The sequence below is a fragment of the Trichosurus vulpecula genome, chromosome 3 (genome assembly GCF_011100635.1).
Source record: "Trichosurus vulpecula isolate mTriVul1 chromosome 3, mTriVul1.pri, whole genome shotgun sequence".
Taxonomy (NCBI): Eukaryota; Metazoa; Chordata; class Mammalia; order Diprotodontia; family Phalangeridae; genus Trichosurus; species Trichosurus vulpecula.
Genome location: NC_050575.1, coordinates 162,416,034 through 162,443,412, shown reverse-complemented (window position 1 = coordinate 162,443,412; position 27,379 = coordinate 162,416,034). Strand labels below are relative to the sequence as shown.

Here is a 27,379-nt window from a genome sequence, read left to right as displayed (position 1 = left end):
TCATTTCATCACATCTTTATTATATTTGAAGCTGCCTTATAGACATAGTTTTCTTTGGCTAGGGAAAGATCTACTTGTCTAGCCATAAAGGGTAGATACTTTAAAATCCAAGCAACTGCAGTGATGGGGAAAATAACAAAACATAAGAGAAGCAGCCTAAAAGTCAAAAGAGCACAGGACTGGGAGCCAAGGAATCTAGATTCTAGTTCCAGTTCTGCAACTTATTGGTCATATAATTTTGGGTAAAACACTGTCCCTGGCTAGGACCCAGTTTCCCCATTGCACAATGAAGGGGTTGGACTAGAGCAGGGGTCCTTTAATTTTTTTTTTTTGTCACAGATTCCTTTGGCTTCCTGGTGAAGGCTTTGTACCCCTCTCAGAATATTTCGATTTAATTGAAGGTAATGCTATTTGCTTAAATTAGTGAAAATAAAGATGCAACTTTTTTTCCCATCTAAGTTTATTGATCCCCTGAAATCTATTGAGGTTAAGAACCCACGGACTAGATGATTTCTAGACCTTTCCACGTTCTATGATTTTAAGGCAAAGGATAATTAAAAACACTTATGAAATCCCTAATGGCAGTGACAAAGTGCCCTCATGATGTAAATGACAAAGACATTGGTCATTAATCCCAAAGCTGGCCCAGATCAGATTTTTGAGGACTGCATACAAGATACAACTCAAATCAATCTAAACAAGTGGCCCATGGACTTGCCACCTGCCAGTGGAACAAGGATTCCTGAGTGACTTAGTAAGTCTTATGTTTCCCTTTAGAAACTGCTCTAATCCTGAAGGAGATGGTCCCCTCTTAGTTCCTACCAAACGAGAATCACACACAGGTCCACATTCCCCCAGGGTGGGAGTGAAAGAAATGGTTTTTTTTTTTAATGTAATGTTTTTATTTGACTCCATTCAACTCACTCCATCTACCATACAAAAGGTAAAAGCTGCAAATCAGAGTCAGAGGCAGTTCATGGATATGTAAACAAACAAAATCAAGAGAAATAAAACCTTTATGAGATCAGAGGGGAAGCAAAGGGGGATGGAATCAAGCACAAGATTACATTCATAGATTGTGTGAGAGTGACAACAAAGAGCACATCTGAGGAATGACTAAGGGAAGACTGCCTCCACCTATGAAGCATACTGCCCTCCCGGGGGACCAATTCTTCAGGCTAATGTCCATACAAGCAAATTTATGATCAAAAGAGCTATGAATTGCTGGAATGGTCAGGGCTCATATTTTCTAGGAGTCTGGGCAAGGTGGATGGCTCAGAGAAGGAACAGGCAAAGAACCTCTCAGGAAAGCAAATATATACATTTTTTCTTAAATACTTCGAGGGCCTTCTGTAAAAGCTTTGCAGTGAAGATCATTTGACAATTCCTCTCATGGTATGGCCCCTTTGGAAGTTGAAACAAGACCAGCTGGAAGACCTTCCTGGGCTGGATAAACTTCCGTCCAGAAGTCCTCAGAGATAAGCATGTTGGGAAACTCCCAGGGGCAGCCATTGAAAGTTATCAGATGCAAAAGTTCTCCTATTTCACTGTATTGATGTAGAGCTTCTGCATAGCTTGGACTCTTCTTGATGGGTTCCAATCTTGAGACCTCAACTTGCTAATTCCTGGAAGGATGGGGGTTGCAGGGCAAGTTCATGTTTGGTGGCGTGAGTTTTAGGGTTCAGGAGGACTTTCAAAGGGCAGTACATCCCTAAGTTCCAAACTGCCTGTAGTTGAGTCAGTGTCTTCCTTAAACAGACAGTCTATGGGGTCAGCTTGGCTTCCTTGGACTTCTGGAATTTGCTGGGGTCTCTCCCTGAAATGTTCATTGAGACGCCAGATTCAAGAGAGTGCCTCCCTCCTCATAGCCCACTTCTCAGAGAGCAGACTGGCTTTCTAAAGGAGTGGGAGATAAGGAGTACATAGCTTCAGAGGTTAATTTAGCCAGGGTTACTTCAGAATCAAGTGTCTTGGCACTTTAGGGTTTTATTAACTGAAGTTCTGGTTTAGAATGGACTGAGTTATCTCCAAGTAAATGAATGTTCTGTTGAAGTAAAGGGCTTCCTTCTTTGTCTACTTGTGAATCCAGGGGCCAATTGCTGTTTGAGTTTCTCAAGTAATTCCTGTTTGGCCCTCAAGACTTCTTTTTGTTGTTGCTTACTAATTGTGTTCTTTTGCTGATAGAATTCCATGAGGATAATTCTTATCTTTTCCTAGCCCAAGGCTCTTGATTTCCAATATCTCTGGACAGTGTCTCAACTTGCTTTCAGCCCCGTGGGCTGACACTGAGGGCTTGGTACTTGTCATCAAGGTTTACCCCTATTAGGGTGCTTCCATGGGTCAAGGCGACACACATGGCAATTACTGACAATTGTGGGTACAGCTCATATTCCAATTGGTTGACCCCACCAAAGTTCAGAAGTCGAACATAAGAGGCATATATTCCATGCTTTGATGGCTCATTGAAAGCTGTCAAGCTTATTCTGGAGACCCCTGCCTTGGACTAAAGGGTGAAGTTCAACTCCATGCTTCGTACCTGAAGGATATGATCAAGGTAGCAGTAGAAATCCAAGTTTGGGTGAATTCAGCTAAGCCTTGTTCCAAATGGACCTCGACTTGACCTAAGACTTTTTCAATGCAGGCTCATTCCCCAACTACCAATTTTGGGAGGAACAGGCTGCAGAATGAAATGAAAAGACCAACTCTTCCCTTATTTGTTTCCCCTTGTGGGACTGCCTAAATTGCTTGCTGCAATAAAGGACTTTGCTTGCATCTAGGCAATTGCCCAGGCTGACAGTTTCATCCCTTCCCAGTTGATGTACCTCACATCCATATTCAGATAGATACTGGGCTACTGGACTATCTTGAAAGTTTTTAATATCCCCCTCATGACAGTAACAAATTAATAGAGTCAATAAACAATGGTCTAAGTTATCTCCCAAATTAACTCCTGACTCAATCACATCGATAACATAAACAATTTAAATCTTTGGTGACATAGATCAATTTCCTTGCCCTCGCATATTTGGTCTGAATATTCAGCCCTACCTCAAGCAGATCATGTAGTGACTCCATACAAATATAAACAATCACGATGCTGATTTCGATGGTTTTTGCTAGGTTAACAGTATGGCCTACTTAAATCTTACTTTTCCTCTGCAAATACATACATTTTACAAAATCTCATTCCAATCTTTTTATCCTCCTTAAAATTCGACTCAGAACACTTCTCCCAAAGAGTTCTTGAGATTTTTAAGTAATCCCAAACATCCAAAAATCAACTTTTTAAAGCTGTCTCAATTTAAGGGACAATCTAACTTTCCTCCCCCCTTTTAAAGGCAATTTTAAAAAAGTCCTACTCAAGCCCAATGCTGTAATTGCTGTGAGTGAAGTGAGTCTGCAGAGTTAAGATAGAAACCCTTGAAAATGAGGGTAGTTTAGAGAAATGCTAATGTAACTTATCTATAGTGGCCAACTGTTGGCTGGAATACCAAATACAGCTCTCTAAACTTAGACTACATTGATACTTGCTCTCTGGTTGAATAAAAAGTTCTGGGAAATACTTCTGTTTAAAAGCTTCCCAAGAAAATAAGGGTAGAGGGAAACTTATACCTATCATCTTTTTTCCATACATCTACCCCTTTCCATGTGAGGCTGTGAGCCCCAACCCCAGTGGCCTGACCAATCACAGTGAAAGTGCTAATCGGACATAGTGCTGAGAGATAGGACACACAGAGAGCAAGGACCAGAGCACAAAGGCCCTAGTTTCAGTAGTGATGACTTCTGCAGGAGGGAATTAACTGTCAGATACTAGGAAGGGAGTTTCTAGGAACTAAAAATGCAGCCCCTTCTGCTTTGTGGGGATTGGCCTCTACAGGCACTTCAAGACACCAAAGGGATTTTGCCCACTCTTTCCAGGGGGACTTCCAGAAGTCTTTGGTGGTAGAGACAGAGTAACATCATAACATCATAATCTTTAGGGGGGGAAATGATGGTGAAACAAGGCTGATGATGTTTGAATTCTTCAGAGAAGTACGGTTGGCAGGTGAAGGAGGAGCGGCTGATTTTTTGTACTGGCCAACATTACAAATTTCATCCAAATACCAGGCCCCATTGCCCGTGCTGGCAGGCATTCACCTAGCCTTGGCATGGACAAAGCCAGTGGGCTGACTTTGGTGTTTAGGAGGAGCTGGAGCACTAAGGTCAAGAGGATGAGTACAAGTGGGCTTGTGCAATTTGCAAGGGAATAAAACTCTCACGGTCCCAAGTCCAAGTCAGCTCAGGAATATTCTAAGTAACACGCCCAAATAAATATGCAAGGGATCTTTACAGGTGGAGGCTAGGAGACAACAGACCTTCAACTCAACACCCACATAATATAACAAAGTGTAGAAAAAAGATTGTCCTCAGGGCTTCTTCCTTCTTGCTGGAAGGAGGAGATAGGGTGGGGTGTTGACATATTTGGCAAACTTTAAATAACCTTTTTTACTCTGATCAGCAGATGAGAGATTTGTAGTGTGATAAAAGCCGGTTGTGTCTAGAATCAGAAAATCTAAATTGAAGTCTCAGCTCTGCCACCAACTAGCCGTACAACTCATTTCTTGGGCCTCAAGCTTCCTTGGCTATAAAATGAAAGAGCTGGATTCAATGATCTCTTGTCTCTTTCCAGCTCTTTCTGTGACCCTTCTTATCTCCCTCTACTCTCTCCTCCCAAGTTCCTTCTGTGTAGTTTTTATCACCCTCTAGGCCACTTGTGTTCCCACTCTATTAAGACGCCCAAGCTCTTCTGAAGTTATTCTGTAGGTGAGACAGTAGAGAAGCCCAAAGCCTAGGGAAAGAAGAAACAGTCTGACAAATTTCTAACACAGCTGTGTCCCTCTCTCATGCTCATTGGGCTGCATGCCCCTCTCCTCCCTTCCCAGGACACCCCACCCAACATACACAGGACTAGTTAGAATCCTTCATTCCCAGAAACATTCACTCCCTCTACCAAAACTGCTCCAGGCCCTGAGGTTTAGTGCCGCACCCAAGGTCTCACCCATGTAGCAGGATGAATTGGAGGCAGGACAAGAACCCCAATCTTCCTGTCTCTGAGACTGGCGCTCTCCACTCTACTACACTGTCTCTCATTCTTATTTTACCATAGTTAATTTCTGTCTGGGTCAGGACCAGAATCCCAGGAACCTGAGAGACCCGAAGTTCCCTCATCACAGACCGGAAGTGTGTTTGCTCCTTCCTCCCTAGGCTGCAGCACCTTAGTAATGGGAGCGGCAGCCAATCCCAGTTTGGCCCTGGCCCAGATTTCCCAGGAGCCTCTGTACTGAGCTCCCAATACTTATTCACTCTCCGCACCCCCCTTCCCAAACTCTCTCTTCATCTCTCTCTCACACAGCAGCAGAGGACATCCTTTAATCTCATGGCCCCATCTCCCCAAAGAAATTAGGCTCTGGACTCAGTACCTGCCTCTTGGTCTCAATGTCCCAGAACCAGTGATTCTTTATCAAATGATGTCTCTGAAGCAACCTGAAGGGCTGCTAAATGTTATGTTAGCACTTCACCTCCACCACCCTTGCTCCCTCCTTAGGTCTTTTCTTTTCTTCTCCCTATTACACATAATTCTCCTTTCCGCTCTCACCCCTCAAACTACTTCACAGTCTTCCTCCCTCCATCACTTTCACACCATTGCACCCAACGACACATGCCAGAGCACTGGATGCTCTGATTTGGCTGATGGCAGAGCCAGCCCGAAGGGGGTTGGACAGAGAGCCTCCATCATTCTCAGCCTCCCAAGAAGCTCATTTGTCCCTCGCCTCCCTGCCTCACCTCACAAGGCACATCATGCCAGCTGCATATCTAAGCCCACCCAGTGATGCACAGATAGACCCCTGTGCTGAACTCTACTGCCCGCCTTACAAACAAGGCATTGCCAGCTGGTTCCTGAGGAGAAAGTGGCCGAGACAAGATATGTTAGCTTCCTGGCCAGGGCCAGGGAACTGCCACTGTATGACACACAGGGACAAACAGGAGAGAAGGAGATGGCATCACATACTGGTCCTTCTGAGCTGAGATCCGTGACCTAGAATTCCAAAGCATGGGAAGAGAGGAAGCAATCTAGTGGTCCAAGACACTGGCTTGGCAGATCCCTCCACAGAGGGCAAGCAGAAGGACCAAGTGAAGCCAGGGGCTGGGCTGAGCCACAGCTACTCATTGTCACTTAGGGGACAGCAAGCACCCATCGCCATACGGGAGAACCAACAGAGGAGAGGAGTCAGCCCTCCTCAAGGCGGCATGTTAATGAAGCTCCCCCAGGGGTCCATTTTCATGGGGCAACATCCCGTTCATCTCACGGACAGGCTCTGTTCCCAGGTAACCCAACAGGATCTCACTGCGTCGGCGGGAAAGCTGAAGGATGTCCTCTGATAGCGACTGCACAGTGGTGTAGCGCACGTTGTCCAGGTCAAACATGTCCTTCAGGTAGTACACAATCTGATGCTGGGGATGGAGGAAGAGGGGCTGTGTTTGAATTCTTCTGGTTTCCCCACGGTCTGACTCCCACCAACAGACCCACTCTTCCAACAATAATAGCACATTCATATAGCCCTTTGAAGGACTGCAAAACACTTATCCTGTAACAACCAAGTAAAGCAGGTGCTACAAATATTATCAGTCTCATTGTGTGACAAGGAAGCTGAGCTCTGGGAGATTCGGGGACTTGCAGAGATAGGTCAGTATCTGAGGTGGGCTTTAGAGTGTGGTCCTCACCCATCGCAGGCTGCCTGGCAGCCCATCGGGCTCATTCCTACCTCCGGGACACTGCAAATGCACCTCATTCTGGCTGAACCCTGGGTTTACATCCTGCCTCTGCTGCCTATCCCCAATCAACCACAAAATGTAGGAACTGGACAGAGTATTTCTAAAGTGCCTCTCTAGCTTTAAAAGGTCTGATTCCTCCTCACTCTTACTGTCCTATCCAGATCGTACTCATCCTTCAAGGCCTAGCTCAAGTCTCAGTTCCTACATTAAACCTTCCCTGCCTTCCAGTGATCTCCACAGTGATCTCTCCCTCTTCTGCCCTCTTGGGGTATTTGTCCCACCTAATTTGGCCCTTGATTATATTCTGTCTTGTATGGTTTGCCAATGTTTTCTGTCAACTAGGATATAAGCTCCTGAAAGGCAGAGACCTTATCAAATTTCTTTTGTATCCCTTAAATTGTTTAGCACAAGGCTGGAACTGTGAGAAGGTTTTCAACAAGTATGGATCATTCTTCTTTTCCTTAGCAAGAATAGGAAGATAAGGAAGAAAGACCCTATCTCCATCACAGGAATACAGCATTTAGAGCTACAGGGTATCTCTCTACCAGCACAATTAACCCTGACAGCAGCAGAACAATCGATGTCCATTACTTTGGAAAGAGGAGCAAAAGGTCAGCACAGCTCCTCATCCCCTTCTTGGAAGCTTCCTGAGGCAGCTGCCAGTCTGCCTGGGGCAACTTGGTTATGAAAGTATCACCAAGTGAGAAAGAAAATCTCCAGTTTGATTTTTTCACAGGGAACCCTGGATAGATGGGAGTGGGGGTGGAGGTGGAAAGGAAATGGAGGGGAGAGCCCTCCCATCTACTGATAACACACAACGAAGCCAAAGCTCCCTCCCCAACCGAAAGAAGCTTGAACTCATCTTACCTTGAAAAAAGTGCAGACTTCAGCCAGCTGTGGCTTGGGCCCTAGAAAGCCAAAGGCAAGAACGGGGCTAACATGCTCCGATACGGAGTAGAAATGGGAGATGAAGCCATCGGGCACCTGCAGGGTGGTGACATCAAGCAGAAGAGGCCATTCACTGCTCTGTGACCAGCTACCTCCTGGTTCCAAACCGAGCTACTAATCCACCTAAGAACCAGCTGCATAGCCCAGAAAGGCAAAGGGTACCACAAACCAAAGTAACAATAAGTGGTCACCTGCTTGGAACAAGAGAAAACACAGTCTACAGTGGCACTGCTTTCCCTAGGAAAGGAAGCAATGACCCATGAATTATCATGAATATCACCTATCTCCCCGCCCCCAACACCCTTTGTGTTTAGTGTCCCCCAAAAGAGAGTAAGCTCCTAGAGAATAGGGATCATTTCCTTTTGTCTCTATCTCCAGCACTCAGCACAAAGGGAATCAACCTGACACCCAGATGGAGGGTCTTCACTCATGCTAGGACTCCTACTAGGAATGCCCCAAATTCTAACCATCCTTCAAGGCCCAGCTCAAGTCCTGAAGCCTCCCTGAATACACCTACCTTCAATAATTTCCCCCTTCTCTCTGATCCTATAGCATTTACTGTCTATACCACACATGATTGTATACTGCCCTCTACTGCTCTTGAATTACCATCTCCTCTAATGGACTATAACTACATCTTGAAGGCAAAGCCTGTCTTCTACTTCTCTTTTAGAAGCACTCATTGAGATCCAGGGCACGCAGGAGTTACTCAACGCACGCTTATGGTTTAATCTGAGTGTCTTATGAAGAAAGGGTGTTTTGGGGCCAACGTGCTCACCATCAGAAGCCTCCTCTTGGCTTTCAGAACTGACCAGCAGGCAGTGGCCAGAGCCTGGACAAGATAAAAATTACCACAGTCAGGTAGCCTCAACCCATCTCCACCATACCGCACCCCTACCAAGAGACCAACTCCCTCTGCTGGGATCCTGGACCTAGAAGCTGGAAAGGCCCCCGGAGGCCATTCATCTCCCACCTCCTCCTTTTACAGATGAGGACATTCAACGCTAGGCCCAATGTCACCCAAGGTATCGGAAGGTCTCTGACTCCAGGACCAGGACTCTTTCCATTACACCAAGCTTCCACCTTAGTGAAGCTGAAGGCTCAGGAGTTGACCCCAAGATGTTTAGCCATTTTATAAGTTTCCCCTTTCTGCCTGCCAGCCCTTTACACTCTCTCCAAGCCCTCATCTGTGCCTTTTAGACAGCACTACTCCAGGGCTCCAGCTAGGACAAAGGAGATAGGAAGGGAAGCGTCCTCCATCTCTAGGATCCAAGGAGCAGGTCAAGTGTGGTGTCATGAGGAAGCTCGTCGACACTGGAGGAAGGGGTGAGGGAGGGGCACACAGGTAGGAGTTGTAGGGAAACCTACCGTTTCCTTGAAGCTGTCAGAGAGCCAACGATTGCGCAGGACAGCAAGCACAGAGGAGGGGGGGTTCTCCAGGTCCTCAAAAGCGTCCATGAGTATGAAATCCAGCACGATGTCAAAGAAACTCATGCATACCACCTGGCAGGAAGGAGCCAGGCAATGAGGGGGCTGGGACTGCCTAAGGACCCTCTTGGTCCTTTCTCCCCTGGAGAAAGTGACATTTCAGTTCAGGAGAGATAACAGAGATAATATTACAAGTTTAAGGGATCTCAGAGTTCATAAGTCCAAATCCCCTCATTTTACAGATGGAGAAACTGAAACTCACATAGATAATTAATGGCAAAGCCAGGACCAGAATCCAGTTCTCCTAACTCCTAGTTCAGCATCATACTACTTTTTGTAAAGAGATCCCTCCTGCCAGAGCTGGTCAGCTTCAGAAGCAGGTCTACTTTTGTTTTAAAAGTCAAGATGACCTTCTCCAAGGGTCATCTAGAATGACTGATCTGATTTCTCCTGACTGAGACAAACGTGGGACTATGAGCATATGGATCCCTACAAACTACCGCAACCGCTACTGGGAAGAAGCCCTGACAGAGCTGTCTAGCCTGCCCTGGGCCCCTGCCAGCTTGGGAGGATAAGAGGATACCTGGAAGAATCCTGACGAGAAGGTTCAGAACCACTCCTTCCACTACGCCTCAGGGCTCTTAGGAGGCAGCCCAATTATAATCCTATAATCCTATGATTCACTGAGCCCAGACCTTAGGGCTCACCAACAAGCCATCAGTTTCATGTTTAGGGACCTGGATGATAAAGGAAACCTAGGCATTCTGTGCCCCAATTCCTGGAGGCCCTGAGTGGTTGGGGCCATGACAGCTCTGTCTCAGGGGATCCTCAGCTTCCATTCCAGTAGCCAGGGACCTCATACTGGACCTTGGGGACGGAGAAAGGACCCCTTTCTCCTCCCCTGCCACCCTATCCAATCCCACCCATTTTGAAGGCCTCTTCGACCCCTGGCAGCAGTGGGGCCAATGGGAAGCTCCTGGAAATTGAAAGGAATCCAGTGTTATCCAACAGTCTCTCTCCCCACTAAGGGGTTCTGGGAAATGGGAAAAAACTCCAGGAAGGTAGGTTCTAACAATCTGCTAGGACTCTGTCACAAAGTCATGCAAGTGCCTCAGTATCTGGGGTCAACTCACCCCCCGCCCCTCCAGCTCCAGCTGTGTGGTAGGCCAGGTCTCTGGTCTCAGGGCATAACTCAGCATCTCCTCATAGCTCTCCAAGAAGCCTTTTGGATTCTAAAAAGGGAAAAGGAACATAGATTCATCTTGCTAGCAGGGAAGATTAGGGGTCCTCCCCTAGAGTTAAGAAGTAGGGTGAGCAGCAAAGGCCAAAACTCTGGGTGGCATTGCCTAGGAGGAAGCACAAGCAACCTCCCAGGGAAGAAAAGGGAGAATGGAAGGAGCAGCAAGAGCCACGAGGACATTAGCTAAGGTTGTTAGTGGCCCAGCCCGGAGTAGAACTCAGGCTTTGTGACTCCCAGGAAGAGGCTGAAGAAGCCTAAAAACCTGGAAAGCAGCCAAGACGTGCAAAGCCCACGCAAGCCACCCTGCCCACCCAGCTGCCACCAACATATCCACATTCTACCTTTTCAGCTTTGGTCATCAGGCCCGTCACCATTTGTTTCCCAACCTCCCCAAAGAACAGCTGGTTACTTTCATCTTGCAGAATTCCCTGAAGATGGAAGAGTAGAGGGATTCAACGGAATAACATTATCTGAGAACTCCTAAGACAGTCTCTTCTTCCTGCTTCCTCTCTGGCCTGCTCTACCTCCACACTGGCTGCCAGGCCTCCTGGGACACTACCTTGAGGTCAGCTCAGTGACTGATGACTGCCTGGAGCTAACACATCAAGGAAAAGGCCAGCAACGCTGCTTCCTCTCCAGTCTATGCTATCTCGACGTTGGCTGCCTGGTCCCCAAACCAGCATACCCGCCCCCCAACACCCCTCCATGTTTGGTCTCCCCCTTGACAACATTAAGTTTTTTTTTATAGGAGGGAGCATCTTGTTTTGTTGGTATACTCAGAATTCAAAGCACCAGCCCTGGCACATAAATAGAGCCATCATTAAGCACTCCCTATCTATGCATCTATTTGAACAATATACCAGATGCTAGGTCCCTAGATCCATATACTCCAATAGACCAGCTGGGAGAATGCTCCCAGGGAAAGGAAAAACCTGGGACCAAAGGAAGTCCTGTGGGCAGCAAAGTTATTTGGAGAGTAGATAGTAATGACACCTTGCAAAGTGATAGGGGAACTTGGGACACAAGGAAAAAGCATCTCATCCTGTCGTCGTCCCCTCACCTCAATGCCATTTCCTAGTCCCCTAGGTTCTCACCCACCTGGAAGGCCTGCCGGACACAGTGCAGTTTAGCTAAGAAGTCCTGATCACTGTAGCAACCCAGAAGTTCTGTCCTAGAGAAGAAAACAAAGAGAGGACAACAACATCAGCCTCCAAGCCAGAGAAGGCAATTGGCCTGGGACTATTAGGAGTTAGGAGCCCTGGGATTCTCATCCTGGCTCTGCTCTGGGATCAAGACCTTGGACAGGCAGCTCCCCCTCCCCTCTGAAGCGCAGCTTCCTCAACTGAGGAGGGGGAGAGTTTGAGAACTCTGAGCTTTCTTTCAGGGCAGTGACTACAGTTGTGAGTCAGCCAGGACAGGGCATCTCCTTGGTCTTCTCTGGTCTGTGGATGGGCTGAATGAATGTGTGAATGACTTGAGACTGGGCCAAACAAAGATTGTTCCTGAACGCAGACCACGCCCCTAAAGTGAGACCTTTTTGGAAGGGGGAAAAAAGTGATTTCATTGGTATAATGAAAACCTGGGAAAGGAAACTCCCTCTTTCAATGCAGGCCAGAGGCTTCTCTGAAATCTATAGACATAGGGAGGTGCCTAGAGGCTCAGTGACTTGTCAGGGTCACACAGGATGTGTCAGAGGTGACACCTGAACCCAGGTCTTCCCCTATAACAAGCTTCTCAAAAAATTACTAAAAATGACAATGTTTTATAATACTTTTTTTTTGCATGACACACTTTTGAATTTAATCTGCAGCATTATTAACATCCATCACTTTTAAGTCTAGATAGTAAATCAAGCCCCAGTTTGTAGAGGGCACACTGTGGCCAACCTGACAATCCTACAAGACAGAGATGGAGCCCCAAACTTCCCTGAGTAACTTACTTAGATCCTTCTTAGGAGTTTCTTTTAAAATTTACAGACACTATAAAGGAGCACTGAACTAGGAGTGACGAGACCTGGGCTTCAGTCTCACTTCTACCACGAGCTAGTATATGAATTTGGTCAAGTCATAACCACTCTGAACCTCAATTTCCTCATTTGTAAAATTAGGGGACTGGTCCAGATGCTCTCTAAGGATGCTTCCAGCTCAAAGACTAAGACTGCATACCCTCTTAGTACTACTTCCCCTAAGTTTTCTCCAGAGGTTAAGGAATAGGGTTCTGTCCTCCTATCCCTTCCCATATAGCAAAGACCTTAACTATTTGCTACCACCATCAAGCGCTATACATGACAGGCAATGTAGTTCAGTGGATAGAGACCTAGCCTTTGAACCAGTAAGACATTGTATAGTACGTTTTTACTGTGAGCCCCCACTGAGTTCTCTAACATCTCATCATGTGAACATAACCCCAAAGTCCACTGGCATGGTCATGGAGGTACAAGCCCTAGCCAGTCCTCTACTAAGCAGCCAGGAAGCCATCTGGCCCAGAAGCACAGAATTTTAGAGCTGAAAGGGATCTCGATGGAATCTGGACCAATTTGTACCTGCAAGGAATTCTCACTCTGCTAATATTTCAGACAAGTAGCCATCCACTTGTTGCTTAAAGAGTTCTAATGGGAGAAAGTCCATCACCTCCTAAGATGGCACTTCTGCACAATTGTTAGCAAGTTTTTCCTGACATCAAGCCTAAATGTACTTCTTTTTGCAACTTCTACCTGTTGTTCCTGAACTTATCTTTCGAGGGCCAAAAGAACAGTCTAAACCCTCTTCTATGACAGTCCTTCAAATACTTGAAAATGACTCTACTTTGCATCTAGCAATTCAACCACTTCCAAACTCATCTGACTGTAGTACTGTCTAGTCCCTCTCTCTCTACCTTGTCTAGGTGTCTAAGAACAGCATGAGGCACCGGACCAAGTGCTTTGCTAGATAAGGTAAACGCCGCCTACAACATTCTTTTGCTCTTCTAGTTTAGCAGTCCAGCAAAGGCTACAGGGAAAAGCCAGAAGATTCACTAGGAATGGTCCAGTGCTGCAGAAGCTAGGCTGGCTCCTGTAATCACTTCTTCCCTTTCTAGATGATCACCACCATATCACTGATTGTTTCCTCTCTTTTTTAAAAAATTAGGGAATGCTTAATGACGGCCCTTCTCCGGGTCTGCAGAACCACATCCATTTCCCGTGATCGCTCAAGTATCACTGATATTGGCTTGGCAATTACACATCTGGTCAGCTCTTTCAGTACCTTGAGATGCGTTTCAAGTGGGTCAAGCACCTTGAATTCATCAAAGGCAACTGTTAGGTGCTCCACAGCCCCACTGAGAGTCAGGCTGGCTACTCAGTAATGAATTCTTCAGCCATGTTAATCTACTAAATCACAGAGAGGTCATGACCTGCATTGGCTGAATGATCATTCGTATCCATGCTGATGAAATCCTTGATGTATTTGTGGTGAATATTTTTAAAAAGTTTTTTAATTCAAGTTTGTCTTATTTAATAATTGTGCCACAAAAATGATAAATAAAAAACATATAATGAAATGTCAAAAGACCTTAATGAAGTGATATGAAGGGAAATCAGAAGAACATGAACTATAAACAGAACTGATAACCTATAAAATGAAAAAAGAAAAGAAAGAAGGATCAAAGGTCAAAGGTGTAGGTTTTATAGGCCTGGAAGGGAAAACAGAATAAGAGCCTTTTATTTGCTTGTTTATTGTTTGTTAATTCATTTGCTTCTGCCTTGTTAAAGGCTAAGCATTTTTGGTATTATCTTACTCCTTATTTTGTATGTTTATTTAGCTGCTTCTGTTGATAGAAAAATTTATAATAAAAGTAATGTTAAGATGTTTTATCCTTTTCATCTCTTCAAGAACAATAGTAAAACATGGATAACACCAGTAGTACAATTATAGGTTGCCTTTATGTCTTATTCAAGTCAGATTTAGGGGGGAAATACGCCCTGTAACGATACAGTTCAGTATGCTACAGTTATGACCTTACCACAGAATCCTTGAGTTGGGAGCCCTGAAGGAACCAAGTGAGTGTCTAAACTTTCTGGTGTTCCAAAGTCTTTGTTTCAATGTGATAATCAGGGCACAATGGTCAAGAGATAATATAATATAACGTCTACCCAAAAGTAGCAACACCTGTGTTTGGCTTTCTGGCATGGCTCTGACTGTAGCTGGGGAGAACTGGGGACAACTGCACTACTACAGAGTAAAGATGAGGTTATTTGGAGAAAGATGAAGAGAGAAAAGATTTGAATTCTGAAATTATATTCTGACATAAATTTAGTTAGAAAAACCATTCATTCCTGCCACAAAAATCTGGTTCTACTTACAAAACACTGTACAGGACTCTAGCAAACTTATGTAGAACACAATGGGTTCATGCAATAGCTTACAAGCCTCTGCCTCAACCATCCAGAAATGCTATTTCTGTCCTGATCATTGCCAGGAATGAATATTAAAAAAGGAATTTACATAGCATATGTATATACAATTCTTTTCCCAAATTAAAACCCCCTGACATATTCAATTAGCCATCTTATTAGTTTTTTATGGCTCCAACTAAGTCAGATATTTTCCCTTCTTTCTTTATTCTCACCATGTTCTTATTCATCAGTCCCATTTGTTTCAGACTCCACACTCTCACCCCTTTGGTCACCCATTCCAGCAGTCTATTATTTCAATAGATCATAGGGGCAGCATACTACCTAGGAAAGCCACTTAATTTTTTTCATCCTCAGTTTCCTAGTTTATAATACGAGGGAGTTTGACTGGATGACATTATCTAACAATACTCTGAATCTTATGACCCTATGAAATCGGAGAGGCAATATGGTGCAGTGGATGGAGTACAAGGCTGAAAGTCAAGAAGACCTGGGTTCAAATCCCACATCTGACATTCCTACGAGACTGTGGGCAAGTTACTTAGCCTCTGAGGTTCCTTATCTGTAAAATGAGTGCCTAACCTCACAAGGTTGTTGGTTGGTTGTTAGGCTCAAAAGGAATAATACATGTAAAGTGTTCAGTCTTTCAGTTACCCTGATGCTCATGAGACTATTAGGCTTCTGGAGCACAAAGATGCCTCCAAACTCTCTTTCGCTAATACCTAGTAGGGTGTCATCACTCCAGGAGGTACTGACATTCCCCAACCTGTCTCTATCCCAGTTTCCACTTTCCACGAGTGTAATAGCAATTTAGATTTGAAAAGGGAGGCGCCAGGCTCTTCAGGCCCCTCACCTGAGTGTCCGACAGGGAACCTTCCCCTCTTTCACCAGTTGCAAGGCCTCCTCGTATGCTGCAGCTGGCCTGGAGAGCTGGAAAGGGAGATCTCCCACCTGCAGGGAGTCAAACAGCTTCGGGAGGTAGAAAGATAAAGAAGAAAAATTCAGGATTAATCACCCCCCAAAAAAGATACTATTTGTACCCATTATATGACTAGCTCTAGTCTGGGAGAGATAGGAAATACAAAAGAGCCCTGCTCAGATGACTAAGCAAACCGGTTTTATGTTTGTTATAGGTTGGTTTTCTTTTTTAAATAAAACCAGTTATACTTGTTAACGTAAATCTAGATATAAACAACTAGAGAAAGGAATCCCTTAATCTATCCAATCTTTACATCAAATGAACACATATCATTGCCAAATTCCCAAGCTCTTTCCCATAGTGGAAGGAGCACCAGATGGAGGGTCAGGATATAAATTGTTGTTTTGGTTTCCACTCGATAGTATTTTATTTTTGTCCAATTTCATGTAAAGATAGTTTTCAACATTCACTTTTATAAGATTTTTGAGTCAGGATATAAATCGTAACCTTGGTTCTTCCACTGACTCACTGCACGATCTCGTGTAAATTGCTTTCCCTGTCCAGGTCTCAGTTTCCTGATCTGTAAAATGATGGAGTCAGATATACCAGAAGATGCTCCAGTCATCATTCTCAGTGGATCAACACTGGGAAAAGATACTCCCAGCCCATACCCTAGCTCCTCCTATCTTGGGCAATGCCCTGGAATCACCTCTGCAGCAGAGAAGAAAGAGTCTTCAGAGGAAAGACTGCCCTCATCACCTTCCTGAAGCCTCAGCGAACCTTCTGTCAGAGGCAGCATGAGTGTCCTCTCTAGGAAAAAGGGTGAGAGATGAAATCAGCCAAAGTTTCTTAACTTCATACAAGTTTCTCCTCAGTATAATATACCAGGGGGAAGGGATTGTTTTGTTTTCGTCTGCGTATTCTCCTTGCCTTGGATGGAGTAGGTGCTTAATAAATAAATGCAATAATGCAAATATGATGTACGTGAGATAGCTTATAACCTATATAAGCCCTATATAAATGTAGGCTATTATCATTCATTCCATTAAACCAAGAAGATCATTTAATTCAGCACAGGCTTTAGCCACAAATAGTCTGGCTGCCAAAAAATGGAGAAGAAAGAGGAAGAGAGGAACAAAGAGCAAGAAAGAAAGAAACAAAGAAAGGAAGAAAGAGAGGAGGGAGAGAAGGAGAGAGGACAGGAAGGAAGGAAGGAAGAGAAAGTAAGAAAGAAAGAGAAAAAAAACAGATAGAAGCACCAAATGGCCACAATACCACTACCAACACACCCCTTTAGCCAACACTGAAGGAGCTCTGTGTGTCTGTATAAGCCTCCAGGGAAGAAAGTGGGAAGGTGGGTGTCAGAACAAGACCACTCAGTTCAAGACTTTCAGTGGTTTAATGAATAGGAGTTAGCTTCTAGTTCTGGCTCTGTTATTCTCTACCTGTAGAATTCTGGGTAAGTTCCTTCCCTTCTCTGGGACTCAGTTTCTACCCCTGTAAAATGAGTAGCTTAGCTCTCACTTCAATTTCATCTCATCTCAAGGTCTCTTCCAGGGCTAACATTTTATTCTTCATGCTACTCCCGAAGGGGCGATTTGGAGATCGGACAAAAAGAATAATGAATGATTATGGGGGTAATATGCCCAAGGAGAGTAGAGGAAAAGGATCAAGGACACAAGGTCTGTTCACATATCACCAAACTGTGCCCAACTACCCCTTACCCAAAGACCTCTACTCCAACTCACCTAGGTCCAAGAGCATACTATCTGATGGGAATGTGGAGCCAAACTCCTCCTGGAGGTGATATGCGCGGTGTAGTAGGGATTCTAGCTTTTCAGCAAACTCCTTTTTCTGGGACTCTGGCTTTAAACAAAAACAATCCAATATTAACTTCCCAGGCTCCCAAAGCAAGGGTCCAATGGACAGGAAGCTCCAGAAATACCAAGGGGTAAGCTAAAAGGAGCAAAATCCCAAGATGTCCTGGGCTTTCAGCAATGGACTCTAAGGATTATGGGAGGGGTGATTTTCACTATTGGAGCAGGGTTAGATTCAGGCAATGGAACGTATTTGAAACAGTCCTCCTTGGCATGTTACATCAAGGGGGACTTATCTTAAAATTCAGTCCAGTGCTTCTTCTACAGAAATAACTTCTCTTCCATAGAGAATCAGGAGTGGGTCAATCATAAAGCTCTTGGTTTCAACCATGACTTCTCAGACTTGAGCCAAGTGGTTTGACAACATTTCCAGTTCAAAGTGGGATTTAAAAGGAATAAGGAAGAGTTCACTAGGCTTGGTCCCACTCAAACCCCTAAGAGTTGATGCAGCCATAGAGGGGTTACAAAGACCAGGCAAGCCTGTCTTCAGTTTTCTGTATCTGTAAATGACCAGGATGTAGATTAAAGGCCTCATTACTGATACTGCCTAGGAAAAGGGGAAACAAATAGGAAGGACACGGTGGGTACAAAACCACAAACTGGAAGACAATGAGCAGGCCTGTGCAAGACACAGAGGACCTAAGTCCAGCTGCTTTTAGCAAGACATGTCAAACTGGTTTGCAGAAGAGAACACTATAGGAGTTTGCTAGGTTAAGGGGTTTTACATTTTTCATATTTGAAATTTCTAAATTTAGTACCTTCGTTTGTTGTCTCCCAATTACTCTCACTCTTAATGAAAATGTTATAATGTTGCATTTACTCCCTAGTATTATTACTCTCTAGTAGTATTATGGAGAGTGATATTGGAAAGTAAACAGCAAAACTTTTCAACTTCTGCAAAGTTCTGCAATTTTTTTGGTTAATATAAGGATTCTGGGGCTTTAAAAACTCCTGGCTTGGAATATCAAGTTAATGAAGTCAAGGTCATGGATTCCCTTTTACACAGATCAGATATTTTGCTATTCCAGTCACAGACTGACTCCAAACCAGCTGCTCACAGATGTGTCCTTGATCACAAGTAGGCCCAATGAAAGAACACAGATGGACAAGCACCAATCCAGTTGCAGTCCAGAAGCAGCAAAACAAAGTACAGACCCAGTGGCTACTGAGTCAGTCGTATCCTTGTCACACACAAAGACAACATAGTCATTTCTGCCTACCGCTCAATAATTGATAGAGCCTTTCCTGCTCCTGTCATCATCACCACAGGATTTTCTTCCCTGAGGGTAAAAACAGCACCTACCTCCAAGAGCACCTCAGAGATGGTCTCTGGACTCTTGAGATTGTCCCAGAGTGTGGGGGTGCTAGTACTGTCTCCCCTCTGTCCAATACTCAAGGCCTGCTCCCATTTCTGCAATGCTTCCTCAAACAGCTCCATTCCTATGGGAACAAGCAGAGGAAGTAGTCAGTTTGCCCTCCACCTACAGAACAACTAGGCCGAGGGAAACTCTACCCACTTCAACTCCATTGGGGGGGGTCAAGATGAGGCTCTTCCTTTTCTGCTCTCCAACGAGCTAATCCCCACTGATTCTTAGGGACAATAAATCCAGATGAATGTTTCCAAAAGATAAAGTTGTAGGTAGTCCCTGGCTTTGCATCTAATATGTTCCTGGAAATGTCATTTTTAGGTGGAACCTCATCTTAAAAATCAATTTCTAACTGCATATCCATTGCTGCCTTATTCCCTTCTATCCTGACATTCATAGAAAATAGAGAATGGAAGGTATGGGTACAGAGAAGTGAACTCCAGGTCTGTATTATAAGGTACTGAATGAGCCTAACAACAAAAAATGAGGAACACTTGCACTATCAGGAGGAAGAAAAGCCCACTGGTTTGGAGAATGACCTCACTTCTTTTTCCCAAAAAGGAATGGGAAGGTCTCCAGTCAAAGAGAACTACCACCAGGGAAATCACCAAATCCAAGGGAGGGAGAGGAGCTACCACCCAGAAGGACATGATGGGGTCTCAAGACAAGTTGTAGGGGGAGGGGAGAGGGAGAAGGCTGAAAAGGAAAGCTTGTCCTGTACCTTGAATATAGAGGTTCTCTGCATTTGCATCACCAGCAGCCCCTGACTCTTCAGTCACTCTAGCATCCCAGGGCCCCGAGGATGCGGCTGTTGGGCTAGAGGAGTTCACTGCCACCATCTGGTCTCCAAGAAGGGGAAGAAAATCCAAAAATAGAACACTCAGTCTAAAGGCCTAAAACCCTCTAGGCCTTTTAAGGTAAGTATCTGACCTAGATCCATGACTTCCACAACAGGAATAGATTCACCTTTACTGCACCCAACAAACACTTGGACCCAAAGCACAGCAGGGTTTTGTTTTATGATATTCTCAACTGTTAGAGAACAAACACCTGAACATTTTTAAAAGCTTCCAGACAAGGTGTTAGTGCCATCTAACATACACACAGCTAGCACATGGCCCATCTCCAACACAACCCAGATCACCAGAACCCAACGTCCTATCACCTGCTTCCCAAATGTTGTTAGAGAAGTAAAAAGAGGTAGGCTGGAAAATCTACATGGTACCGGTAAATTCTTCATTCTGGCATTCAAGGTCCCCCACTATCTGGCCCAACACTACCTATCCATGGACTCTGCCACAGTAATGCTGGTCTTTCACTCCTGTCTGTGTCTTTGCTTATGCTTTTCCCTCCAAATAGCTTACATCGACCCTCTCCTCTCTCCTTCTTGGAGATTCAGCTCAAGTCTCATCTCTACTACCTCCCTGGCAATCACAACCCACCCTGTTCTCTGTGATTCCTAAATTTGAACTACAGTGACAGAACCTAGTTTTAACATTTGACTTATTTCTAATTATTTCCCTATCTAGATTGTAAATGATAAGGAATTTCTCCTGTTCTTCTATTTTTCGCAGTGGATAACACGGGTCTGAACATATACGCTTGTTTTAATTAAAAGGCCCCAGAGATCAATGCTGTTCAGCCACCACCTATGGTCAGCCTGACTCAGTCCAAAGCCAAGGTGGTACCCTTGGACTGCACCACTAAATCACCCAGCTTCCTGATCTAGAATGCCCATGTACTCCTGAAAGGGAACTAGAATATTCAGGAGGAGTCCTCACCGAGGCCAGGCTGTGAGAGGAGCCTGAGTGTTTGCTGGGTTCAATCGAGGAAATGCCACTCAGAGTGTCATTGCTCTTGCTGCTGGGACTCTGGACCCTTCGGCTGGAATAGCCTGTGTAATACAAAAGGGCAAGGAAAGCTGACACCAGAAATTGAAAGTGTCCCTCTTCTTCCTTTCTTCCTTCTCCCCCACCCCCCTTCTCAATCTATATGTCTGCCCAGTTAATCTTCCTCTATTGTAGTAGTCTGGCCACATTACTCCTCCACTCAAAAATCTTCATTGACTCCCTACTACCTGCTAAGTTTAAACTCCTGTGCTTGACATGTGAGTCCCCATAATTTACCTTTCTAGTCTTCTATTACTTCCTTCCATGTAGTACTATGTGTTCTCAGGGATGGGGGAACCTTCGACCTCAAGGCCACATGTGGCCCTCTAGGTGCTTAGCTGTGGCCTTTGACTGAATCCAAACTTCACAAAACAAATCCCTTTAATAAAAGGATTTGTTCTGTAAAACTTGGACCCAGTAAACAGGCTACACCTGAGGACCTAGAGAACCACATGTGGCCTTGAGGCAGGTTCCCCACCCGTGCAAGTCTACCTCAACGGGATTACTTACTGTACCCTCAACTGTAACTGTATTTTCTCATCTCTGTGTTTTTGCTCATGCTGTTCCCCCTACACCTGGAAAGTCTCTCTTTGCCCTTACCTGTTCAAAGTCCCACTCATCAATTAAAGCCCAATTCAAGTGCTACCTTTTCCATGAAATCTTCTCTTCGATGATAATAATACTGCACATTACAGGTATGTTTGCATGTAATAGATTGACTGTAAGCTCCATGAAAGCAGGAACCTTGTTTTCATAAGTTATTTCCCCCAACACTTAGCACAATGCTCTGTACACAAATGTTTAGTTGAAATGAAGAACGACAGACAGAGAGAGAGAGAGAGAGAAAGAGAGAGAGAGAGAAGAGTGGATGTCTGAGGAGTATGGGTGTGTGCTGACTTATAGATCCTGGATAAAACAGGATAAACCCAGCACTGAAAAACAGCTGCTCTCCCCATCCAGTACTTTCTTTTTAATCAGCTATTTCTGTTATCTCCAGGCAGTCCAGATATCTGGAAACACAACCATGGTATTCCTTTCAGGCTCTGCCTCACCCCAGCTGGACATTTCCAACACAGGCCACAACCTTTCTTGGTGTGCCAGGGCCCCTTGGCTTCCAGCACCCAAAACCTACCTTTCTTCACTGATGGAAGCCTTCTGGTCATGAAGATGGGGATAGGAACAGTTCCAGGCTTTCCACCTCCTTTCTCGGGGGCAATCTGTTTCTTCCGTCTCCGACGCCGCTTCAGCTGATGGGCAGCCAAAGCCAAGGCCACTGTTCCTAGTGCTGTGGCAAAGAGCACCTTCCGAAGACCCGGAGATAGTCGTAGCTGAGAAAATGCCGACTGCCCCCAGAAGCAGGGAGGAAAGAGGTCAATGAACAACTCTCACCAGGACTACAGCTTCCCAGGCAGAAATCTGAGCTATCAGGGGAACCACTTCCCTCACCCCCAATCCCACTATCGAGTGGCATCCACTTCTAAGAAGGAACTCAACAATCCCCCTAAGAAGTAAATACCATTTAATTTTAGAATTCTGTTGAAGATTCTGATAAATGCTAATTAATTAGCAAGAAGAGGAATTCAGGAAGTCAAAATGGTACTAGACAGGCTCTCATTCATAGAGTTGGGCTGGAATTCTTCCATCTTCATTAATTAATACCAAAGACACCAACACTTCCTATTTTGATTAGCATTTCACTTTTTCAACGTGCTTTCACAATTTAGCTGATCCTCACTATACGAAAAATGAAGTTAGCAGGGCTAATATCATCCCCATTTAACTGATGAGAAAACTGAGACTTAAAATGACCTTTTCCTAAGTCACACAGGTCCTTAGTAGCACAGCTAAAAAGTATCCAAGGCTCTCAAATCCACTGTTGTTTCCATTGCCACAGAAGCTTTGCTGGGCAGGAGTAATCAGAGGTTAGTAGCTAGGGGGCAAAGTGGACAGAGAACTAGACTTAGAGTCAGAAAACCCTGCATTAGAATCCTGCCTTGGACACTTGTTAGCTGTGCAATCCTGGGCAAATCACTTAACCACTCCATGCCTCAGTTTTCCTCATCTGTAAAATAAGGGTATTGGACTTGATGGCCTCTAAGGGCCCTTCTCTTCTGGCTCTTCATAATCCTATTTGCTGCCTCCATGCTAAGACAGACTTAGGAGGGAAGAAGATGGTTCTTTGCCTACTGATGATGGAATATTGAGAGCTAACCATTAGAAAAAAGAAATATCAGATACCCTTCTTACCTGTCCAAAGGTCGTATAGAGAAACACAGGAATCTCTGCCACTGTCATGGCCAAAGCTTGGATCATGGACATGCCTTCAGTTCTTCGAAAAGCCATCCCTGGTTAGAGCTGCAGCTGAGAGTGCCCCAGAGTGGGAACTCCAAGTCCCACAATGGGAATGACTTGGAGGAATGCTTCAACTCGCTGCCCACAGGGCCACAGTCACATTCTTATTCCTAAAGGGAGACTCCAATGCCAAAGTGCCTTTGCAGATCTACAAGGACAATGTAAGAGTCAGTGAAAACTTGGAAAATCCTATCTATTCCGGAGTCAGGATAAGTCACCTGAAGTTCTATTAACAAAGAATTTTCTCACTTGGGGCAAAACACCAAACAGCCTTGGCACTGTCACCATTAGCACAAGGGCTACATGTACAGTACTCTGTGCTGGGGAGAAAGCTAAGGAAGCCAACCCCTCTAGACATATTCCCTGATTTCCAAGAAGTTCTCAGGATTTCCCTAGCCCCAAGCAAGGGAAGCATTCTTTGATACACCCATCTGAGACAAAATACCAGGCTGGATGGACCACGGGGCTAAGGCAAAGGGATCATTCTTATATCCCCAAGCTGTGCTTCATGGGAGAAAAGGGAGGGTGTTTGTCCTAGATAGAGAAGGCTCCCGGGAGGGAGGGAATGGTGTGGGAGGAAGGCCCTAAGCCAGATGAGCCCAGAGCAGGGAGAACTGTGATCTGCAAACCTAAAAGCCAACTGCATGGTAAAATGCAGGGCCTCCTTAGACACTGACCTGCAAGCTACACCATGTTTGTTTAACACCAGATTTTCAACATACCAGGTCTGGATCCAGAGATCTTATACTACCCTTTATAAAGCTGCTTATACCACCCCTCCAAGGACTACTTAAATGTATTCACAGACCTTAGATAACAGGGAACAACCTCTCTGTAGCAGAGCAAGCATGATAAACATCAGGATAGGGGCCTGTGTCCAGGCTAATGACCAAATGTTACCCACCAAGAACAAATAACAACTTATTCCAGGTGAACGGGAGGTAAATGTCTGTGATTTGGCTCTTGGAACTAATGACATGGTCATTTTGTCAGTTAGTCAGCAAGATTTATTAAGTGTTTATTATGTTCAAGGCACTGTGTTATAAGCACTAAAAAACTGCTGGCATTTTATCACATGACTATTTTAGGAACCAGCCCAATTATAACCACAATAATTCCCACTTCAACACCTTCAGGTCTACAAAAGAATTTTCCCCACAAAGAACAGATTGATACTACTATTCAGATGACAAGGCCCCGAGAGGCTTAGTGACTTGCCCAGAGCCACAAAGCTAGGCACTGTCAGGGTCAAGGTCCAAGCTAGGGTCTCTCTTGACTTTAAGGCTACCACTCTATCATAGGGCTGAGACTGGGAGTAGAATCACATAGTGTAACGGGCTAGATATCAAGAACCCTGGGATTCTGATCCCATCTCTGATACTTACTAGCTGAGTGACCAAGGGAAAGTCATTTAACCTGAGTTTCAGTCTCCACATCTGTAAAATGGGGATAAAAATACTTGTAAATACCTACCTTTCAGGCTTACTGTGATTCTCAATTCCAAGTGAGAAAACACATATAACATAGGAGGCAGGGTGGTGCAATGGAAAGAGCTCTGGAATCAAAAGACTCAAGTTCAAATTTTACCTGAGACCTACGACTTATGTTACCTTGGGCAAGTTAAAAATCTTTGAACCTCAGTTTCTATATCCGTAAAATGAAAAGATTAGACTAGATAGCCTCTTAGGTCTCTTCCAACTCTAGATCTACTCCCAAGGCATCTTATAAAATGTCAGTTATTATTCCTTCCACTATTCAACACTGGCTCTCAAAGTTAAAGGTGCCAGACAGCTGAATGTGTCTGCCTCCTGTATAGACAATGTATAGATGAATACAAAAATAACTCAGAGAAAAGCAAATATTTTACCTGAATTATCTGGGAAATTGCTAATAAGATTTAAAGCTAGAAGGTATCTTTTCTAATTCAATCCCCTCATTTTACATATGAGAAAACTGAGACCCAGAAAGGTTAAGTTATTTGTCAAGGTCAAATGTCTGGAAAGTAACATCAGAGATTTGAACCAGACTACAAATCCAGTGCTCTTCCAATACAGCATGGTGCCTAGAGGTTACAAAAAGAGACAGATAATTTCTAGGAGGCCCTTCCTTATATTACTATACAATTATAAACACAAGGTACTTAAGACCTGAGTTATCATTCCTATGACTCCTGAGGCAATTCTCTACTAAAAAGAGCCACTAAAAGCATCCATGGGAACATTTCAGGTCAGGATCAGAAGAAGAGGTCACTAAATTCCCACAAGAGGCTCCTGATTCTTCTTCCAACAGCTCAGCTTCTCCCTCCCCCCACCCCCAAACAAAAAACATCGCAGCTCTCAACTCTTAGAGGACCATTGGATCCCGAGTGGTCATCCAAGGCCAAAACGGATATACCATCTGTCAGGTGACAAGAGTGTTAAGCTGTGTAAAAGGGAAAACTAGACAAGTGAAGAGAAGCAGCTGCCTTTTCCCCACCGAATGTCTACAGGCAGGACTGAGGCATCACATGGTCAGTATTAAGAGACTTGGGAAAAGAGCCAGCTACTTTATCACCCACAACAAGGAAACTCAGGAGCTGGACACGACTGATAAGATTTGGAGCTAGAAAGCACATTAGAGTCCAACCACTTCATTGCACAGATGAGGAAACTGAGGCTCAGGACTGGGATAGGACTTGTCCAGGGTCACACAACTAGTAATCAGGGTACTGAGTATATGAAACCAACTCCTCTGAATCCACATCCAAAACCCTTTCCACTCCACCATTCATTCACTCTCAGAATGCTCCTGATTCCCTCAGAAAACCCCATAGCGAAGCTAGTATCTAGAAGCACAAGTACTGTACTGTACCCCAAGACTAGCATCTAGAGGACTACAGATTGCTCTCCAATAACTAAATTCATAGGTAGCATAACCAGCAGTTGGGGGATGGGAGTACCAGATCCCAAATCCTGATGCAGGATGTCTTAGTAGAGAGGTCCCAGGCCAGGCATCTTTCTTCTCAGTCATCTATGACTCGAGTACTTCCTTTGCTGTGACAGCCTCCCCATCTGGGTACCATTCTTCACAGTGCCAATCCCTTCTCAGGTTACTTTTTCACTCATGCCCTGTGTCCCACCCCCATTCTAGGGCACCTAACATACTCCCAGCCCATGCACCATCGCTCAGTGCCACTCCATCTCAGATAGCTCTCCCCGAGATCCCTACCCCATACTTCCCCCAGCCCCATTACATTTAACCCCACCAACCTAAAGCTTCCTCCATCCTCCTCCCAAGAACTTTTCCTGTAACCTCCCCAGCTTCCCCCCCCCCGCCCCCGCCCCCACTTAGAGACACATGCCTCCATCTACCTCTCAGAGCGTCTGCCCCACCCCTGCTACAAACCTACCCTCCTCCTCATACTTCGACCTTGGGCCACGCCCCTCCTGCCTTTCCCCTATCCACCCCCAAGATCTACTTCCCAGCACCCCTTTCCTCATCATTTCCTCCAGTGAGCCTCTACCCCAATCCACCCCACCTTGAGCCAAACCCCTCCCAAATCCCTTTCCTTTGACCACCTTCAACACCCCCCACCTGCAGTGAGCCTCCCGCCCCAGCCCGCCTCCCCACCTCCAGAGTACCTGTCCCTCAGCATCTAGATCCCCGCCTTGAGCTACCGTCCCCCGTCCCCCCCTAGAGCAGGACTTTCGCCCAAGCAAGCCTCCCCACCTTGAGCAATCTCCCCCGCCTCCCCGACCCCTCAGCAGAGCTCTCCCTCAGCCCTCCCTAGTCCTTTTTCCCTCCTGCAAGCTTCCCCACCTCCCGTAAGCCCCATCCTCGAGGCCTAGACCCTCAACTTGAGCCGTCCCCCTCCTGCCCTCCCCCGACCCCGACAGCACGGCAGGTGGGGCGCTCTCCCCCAGCCCCAGCACGGCCCTGGTCTCTGCCCCCAACCCCCGGGTCCCCTCAGCCTCCTGACAGGCTCGAGCCCCGTCGTCCCCTCTCACCCGAACCCATGCCCGCAGTTACATCCTGCCCGGCCAGCCCCGCAGCGTCCAGCCGCTACCGCGGCCCAGAATAAGAGCAGCTGCAGGGGGTGGACAGGAGCCCCAGAGACGAGCTCCCCTAGCCCTTACCAGGAGCTCCATCGCTTCAGAAGGGCAGCGTCTCCTTCCTT

At 45.4% G+C, this 27,379-nt stretch overlaps 1 protein-coding gene across 1 annotated transcript; it reads right to left on the bottom strand.

Moving 5' to 3' along the window:
• On the bottom strand, positions 1-27,379 carry MIGA2 (mitoguardin 2). Its single transcript, XM_036749536.1, has 16 exons — positions 27,339-27,379; positions 23,119-23,371; positions 22,004-22,214; positions 20,764-20,876; positions 19,704-19,821; positions 18,919-19,055; positions 17,487-17,604; positions 16,448-16,548; positions 15,673-15,788; positions 11,528-11,600; positions 10,771-10,857; positions 10,323-10,421; positions 9,130-9,264; positions 8,540-8,593; positions 7,681-7,797; positions 1-6,492 (listed from the first exon to the last, which is right to left on the bottom strand). The coding sequence occupies exons 2-16, from the start codon at positions 23,212-23,214 to the stop codon at positions 6,292-6,294; spliced, it is 1,776 nt and encodes a 591-aa protein (XP_036605431.1). The 5' UTR covers positions 23,215-23,371; positions 27,339-27,379; the 3' UTR covers positions 1-6,291.

Bases quoted from the DNA above. Each gene is read 5' to 3' on its own strand.
- MIGA2 (XM_036749536.1), bottom strand. From the start codon at position 23,214: ATGGCTTTTCGAAGAACTGAAGGCATGTCCATGATCCAAGCTTTGGCC. The intron at 22,215-23,118 runs GTAAGAAGGGTA...TTCTGGGGGCAG, and splicing joins TCTATACGACCTTTGGACAG to TCGGCATTTTCTCAGCTACG. The intron at 17,605-18,918 runs GTAGGTGCTGTT...TTTTGTTTAAAG, and splicing joins TCTCTGAGGTGCTCTTGGAG to CCAGAGTCCCAGAAAAAGGA.